The 6,000-nt window shown below is 44.5% G+C and overlaps 1 protein-coding gene across 2 annotated transcripts in view; it reads left to right on the top strand.

Moving 5' to 3' along the window:
• Window positions 1-205: 205 nt before the first annotated feature.
• IGSF11 (immunoglobulin superfamily member 11) overlaps window positions 206-6,000 on the top strand; it is a 144,874-nt gene continuing 139,079 nt past the window's right edge. The window contains exon 1 of one of the 2 annotated variants that reach the window (XM_027525957.1): window positions 206-573. In XM_027525957.1, the coding sequence (XP_027381758.1) occupies window positions 522-573 (52 nt within the window). In that variant the 5' untranslated portion in view covers window positions 206-521. The remainder of the gene's footprint in view (window positions 574-6,000) is intronic. The other variant, XM_027525877.1, reaches the window with a different exon arrangement.

Raw genomic sequence — 6,000 nt, 5'->3', positions numbered from 1 at the left:
GCTCGCGGAGGCGTGCGGAGAGCGGGCGTTTCAGCTCACAGGTGGCCAGAGCCGCGCCAGCTGCGCGCGGCGCCCGCTCCGCGTGTGGGCCGCCAGGCGTCGCGCCGGAGCCGCGGTTGCCCTGGAGACCGAGAGGGGCGAGTGGGCGGCGCGGAGCCGAGCCGCAGCCGGGCTGCCGCCCGAGTAGCCGGGCGAGAGTTGGGGGGGAGTGGCTGTCCCCAGGCGGCGCGAGGGGCCGGCGGGTCCTGGGGCAGTGCGAGGTGGCCGTGGCGCCGCGGGGCGAGGCCGGCGAGCCCGGGACGCACCTGCGCGCAGCTCAGCCTCTGCGGAGCCGGGCGGCGCGGGAGCCGCGCTTGTCTCGTCTGCAGGTCCCACCGTCCCAGCCCCGCCGGGCGGACTGCGGCCAGGAGGCTAGTCTGGGAGGTTCCGGCTGCCCCAAGAGCGCCGAGAGCCCGGCCCGCGCCTCGGCTGCTGCGACGAGGAGCCGGGCGGGCGGCGGGCGCGCTCCCCGCGGCCCCGGGATGACTTGTCGGGGCTCCCCTCTGGCGCCTCTGCTGCTCTTCTCTCTGCACGGTGAGTGGCCCTCCCATCCTCTCCCCTCCCGGTGGGGCCAGGCGGGGCCGGCAGGCCCGGAAAGGCTGTCTCGCCGGGGCTGGTCCTGGGAACCCAACTTTCTCGGGGCCATATTCGTGACTGTCGGCTAGGCTCGCGCTCCCACGCGGAGCCCTCTGCCAGCTCCCCGCACGGCTCCGGCTCAGGTGTTAGGATCCGAGAGGTGACTGCGCCCCCCGCCCGGTTACCGCTGGTCCTGAACCGGACTCCGACCGTGACCGCGGTCTTTGCCCCCTTTAGATAACGAACTCCCTTACTTTCTGGGTCCGGGGAGAAACGGGATTTAGAATCGTTTCCGTTACGAGGCGGCTGCAGAACACTGGAAATGTTTTTAAAATAATCTGGAACACTTTTAAGTTGCAGTTTTCACCAAATCTTTAAAGAGCATGTGCAGGTTATGACTAAAAATGTGATCTTTATTAAAAACACACACATACACAAAAACTCTACAGTACGTACACTAGATTTGAAAACAATTTATTTTTTAATGGTCGAGGTTCTTCCCCAAGGAATTTAAGTCGACTTACAAAAATACATAGAACATAGCCATATTAGAACAAAAGAAATAAACGTGTTTGATTTTCTTGTTAACTGTCTTCTAAAAAATATCCATTTAAATTTTGATTTCTACTTAATCTTCTTAAATTTTACGTTCTATGACTAGCTGTCGTGTTGAGACCCTGTTTTCATTTTATACAAGTGACTTTGTGTGTGTGTGTGTGTGTTTGAATTTCCTGTCCTGTGGAATCAAGTTTTCTGTTCCATTTAATTCATTGTTGAGATTTACTGAGATTTATTCTGAAGGCTTTTATTTAAAAAGCAGGATAACTGGTTTATGGAGTTTTGTGGTTAATGCTGTTTCTTTTTGAAGATAGTGGTATGTTTCCCATAATTTTATAACCTTATTTGAACTGTTAATGTACCCATAGATCTTGAAGTAACTTAATTTTAGCTGACTTAAATTTGTACAGATTGAGTTTAAGGGAAGGAAGAAATACAAAACTTGCATATCTTTTCCATAGGAGTGAGAGAAGGAAATGTTCAAAATTACAGATAACTTTTCAGGACCTCAATAGGTATATATTTGGTGATGATGTACAAAATGACATTTGTATGTGCTTTATATAAACATGTGCTTCCCAATTAACTTTGGTCACTACTTTGAGAGAGCCAGTATTTTTCTCTGTCCTACTTTTTTAAGCGTGAAATAAGATAGAGTAAGTGAACTTTTAAATAATCCCTCGGACACAACTGAAACTGTTTTAAATATTACCGTAAGAACAGCTGACTTTTTTGGTAAAAAATACATTGTTAGCCTTCATCTGTTACAATAAATGCCACCCTCTTCTGGTAAATAGTGTTTGTGTATGGTTGAGTTTTGAATTATTAGGCAGTACTTTTTAAAAGAGTTGGTGAAATTTGCAGAATCAGCCTTACAAGGTCATCTGATGTGTTTCTTTTCCTTCAGCAGAACTATTTCTAAATATACTGGGATGTTTTTAAAGACTTCCAAGGACATTTCAGCCTTTGTGATAATCTGTTTTGTAGAGGCACTTGTCACCCTCAAAAAACTGTGTTCATTTGTTCGATGAGTGTTTACTGAGCCTCCACTCTGGGCACTTGGGTGGGGCAGGATGGTGGTGGGAGACAAAGATATATGAATTTGTCCACTTTCTGTAAAAAATACGTTGTCCACCTCCTGTAAGGAGTTTGCAGTTTTCAGACAAGCTGCAAGCATGCACAAGTGAGTTATGATACAAGGAATATATATATGAGTGTCATTTGTTATTGGTGGTAGTGATATCAAGGGAGACTTCATGGAAAAGTCTTTTGATCTGGACTTTGAGTAGAGTTTGAATTGGCTGAGATGGGAGTGTTTGGTTTTCTAAGCCAAAGGAACAGCCTGGCTGTAGGATATGAAGTGGAAAGTGCAGGGGCATATTCAGCATCAGTCCTTCAAATGAATAGTTAGGACTGATCTCCTTTAGGATGGTCTGGTTGGATCTCCTTGCAGTTCAAGGGACTCTCAAGAGTCTTCTCCGACACCACAGTTCAAAAGCATCAATTCTTCGGGACTCAGTGTTCTTTATAGGCCAACTCTCACATCCATACATGACTACTGGAAAAACCATAGCTTTGACTAAATGGACTTTTGTTGGCAAAGTAATGTCTCTGCTTTTTAATATGCTGTCTAGGTTGGTCATAACTTTTCTTCCAAGGAGCAAGTGTCTTTTAATTTCATGGCTGCAGTCACCATCTGCAGTGATTTAGGAGCCCCCCAAAATAGAGTCAGTCACTGTTTCCACTCTTTCTCCATCTATTTGCCATGAAGCGATGGGACTGGCAATGCCATGGTTTTTCCAGTAGTCATGTATGGATGTGAGAGTTGGACTGTAAAGAAAGCTGAGCACCGAAGAATTGATGCTTTTGAACTGTGGTGTTGGAGAAGACTCTTGAGAGTCCCTTGGACTGCAAGGAGATCCAACCAGTCCATCCTAAAGCAGATCAGTCCTGGATGTTCACTGGAAGGACTGATGTTGAAGCTGAAACTCCAATACTTTGGCCACCTGATGTGAATAGCTGACTCATTTGAAAAGACCCTGATGTTGGGAAAGATTGAGGGCAGGAGGAGAAGGGGACAACAGAGGATGAGATGGTTGGATGGCATCACCGACTTAATGGACATGAGTTTGGGTAAACTCTGGGAGTTGGTGATGGACTGGGAGGCCTGGAGTGCTGTGGTCCATGGGGTCACAGAGTCGGACACGACTGAGCGACTGAACTGAACTGATGGGACCAGATGCCATGATCTTAGTTTTCTGAATGTTGAGTTTTAAGCCAACTTTTTCACTCTCCTCTTTAACTTTCATCAAGAGGCTCTTTAGTTCTTCTCTTTCTGCTTTAAGTGTGGTATCATCTGCGTATACGAGGTTATTGATATTTCTCCAGACAATCTTGATTCCAGCTTGTGCTTCATCCAGTCCAGCATTTCTCATAATGTGCTCTGCATATAAGTTAAATAAACAGGGTGACAATATACAGCCTTGATGTACTCCTTTCCTGATTTGGAACCAGACCACGTGACCTGCCTCCTGAGAAATCTGTATGCAGGTCAAGAAGCAACAGTTAGAACTGGACATGGAGCAACAGACTGGTTCCAAATTAGGAAAGGAGTACCAGTGGGTTAGGTATATCTAAAGTGTTTCTTGTATTACTTGTGGTTCCTTAAAACAGCAGGTAACCTTCCAGAATCTGGAGAAAATACATAAAAGACAACATGAAATGAAAATGAGAAGAATTATGAGCCTGAGTGTTAGCATTATGAAACATTTACTGTGAACTTCCACTACCTAGCTTTAACTTTAATTATGGAACTTTTGGGAAGGATTCACTTTTTAGTAAAAATTTTGTAGTTTGACCTACATGAAAGGTGACAGCCACTGGGTGAAAATTTTAGAGAAATTAAATTCAATATTCAACACAGACTACTCAGGAAGCAGTTTACATATTAAATCAGCAAGCGCTTCAAAAATGTTATGCTTAGAACTGTTGTCAGACCCAAGGTAGTGATGCAACGGGTAAAGACTTCTTCCCCCCAGCAACAGTATGTGGCACGTTTTCAAATGTGTTTTCACACTTTGATAGTGGAAGCATTTATAATGAAAAGTCTCATTTGAATCTTCATACTTAAGCCATGTGATTTGGTGTCAAACAAGGTGGTGTGCTGGTGCACAAGATTCTTTAGCTGCTCTGAGTTATACAGAACACCATTCTGGAAGTGAAGTTGGGAAAATTGTGGCGTTCCCCTAAAATTCTCATCTGTAACTGGTTTATTTAGAAGAGGGATTCTGAGTCCGTGATCTACACCTGTGATATCAGTTTATATTTTGGGCAGTTTGAGGGATTACTGACTTTTCTGGTAGTCTGATGACCTCAGCTGAACATGGTCCCTCAATTTCCTCCTCCCTTGTTCGATGAGGACTCCCTGGTACTTACACATCTAACCCTGTGTTTTGAGAGCAGCTTCAGAACATCTGGAGGCTCTGAAATCCTCCCTTGATTGTACTTGGAGAGAAGCTAGTTTAAGAGAGGTTGTCAGTTCTTGGGTGGTATTCAACATGCCATCCGATTTGAGCTGATTTTGGTCTTAAAAGTGGAAAGTTAATTAGTTTACTTATTAGTTAAGCTGATCTTACTAAACTGGAAGGATTTCTTCCCATTCCAGTTTGGGTAATTGATTTCCTCAGTGCCTGGTTTCCTACCATGTAACAAGGACTGTAGTAATAGTTTCCATCTGTGATGGTTTTAAAATTGTAGAAATGTGAAGTCAAAGAAAGAAAAATCTGTTTCCTAATTTCATAAATCATAGACTCAGTCATTGATCTGATATCTGTTCCTGGTTATCATTATTAGGTCCTGTGTAGAATGATACAGGGTGTGGTTCTGCCTCACTGATGTGTTATAGGGAGATCACGTTTTCATAAATATCATTAATTTTTTGTTTTTGTAGAACAAGATTAAACTAATGCAATTTACCAGTGTGAACAAGAAGTCTAGTCAATAAAACATTCTTAGAAGTAGCATGCTTCCTGGTTTCTCTTCGTTTAGCATTTTCATCTTGAGAGAGGTAACAAACCGACAGATGAGACGCGCAATTATTTAGAAGAGCATTGCCTCCTGTGAAGAAGTTGAGGTCTCAGAAGTGCTGAGTTCAGGAAACTCTTGTATCACAGAAAGGTCTTTGCGAGAATCTTCAGAGAATTAGGTTAACATTGTTGTTGTTTTTCAGTAGCTAAGTCATGTCTGACTCTTTGCGACCCCGTGGACTGCAGCACGCCAGGCTTCCCTGTCCTTCACTAGGTTAACATTAGCGGCTGAGAAAGATAGTGGGTCAGGATTTAGGGTTGGGATGATGGTTAAAGTATAGTAGGTTTGTTGGAAATTAATAACTTTTTTCATGGAGGATCACACTATGTAATAATAATGCAATCTGACATTGTGAATGTAAGTCTAATGGTGCCACTTCTGGGCCATTCTTTCTTCTTTTTTTTAATTTAGTTTTTATATTTTAATTAGAGGGTAATTACTTTACAATATTGTGATGGCTTCTGCCGTACATCAGCATGAATCGGCCATAGGTGTACATGTGCCCCTCTCTGCTGAATCCCCCTCCCCCTGCCCTCCCCACCCCATCCCTCCAGGCTGTCACAGAGCGCCTGCTCTGGTACCAGGTGTCACACATGAGATGCGCAGTGGCTGTCTGTTTCACGTATGGTAATGTGTATGTTTCAGTGCTGCCCTCTCAAATCATCCCACCCTCTCCTCCTCCCACTGAAAGACATAAAGAAAGTCTGTTCTCTGTGTCTGTCTCCTTCACTGCCCTTCATA

Source organism: Bos indicus x Bos taurus, chromosome 1 (assembly GCF_003369695.1).
Source record: "Bos indicus x Bos taurus breed Angus x Brahman F1 hybrid chromosome 1, Bos_hybrid_MaternalHap_v2.0, whole genome shotgun sequence".
In the NCBI taxonomy this organism is placed as follows: Eukaryota; Metazoa; Chordata; class Mammalia; order Artiodactyla; family Bovidae; genus Bos; species Bos indicus x Bos taurus.
Note: the sequence above shows the minus strand (reverse complement) of the source record. Positions and strands in the feature narration are given on the sequence as shown.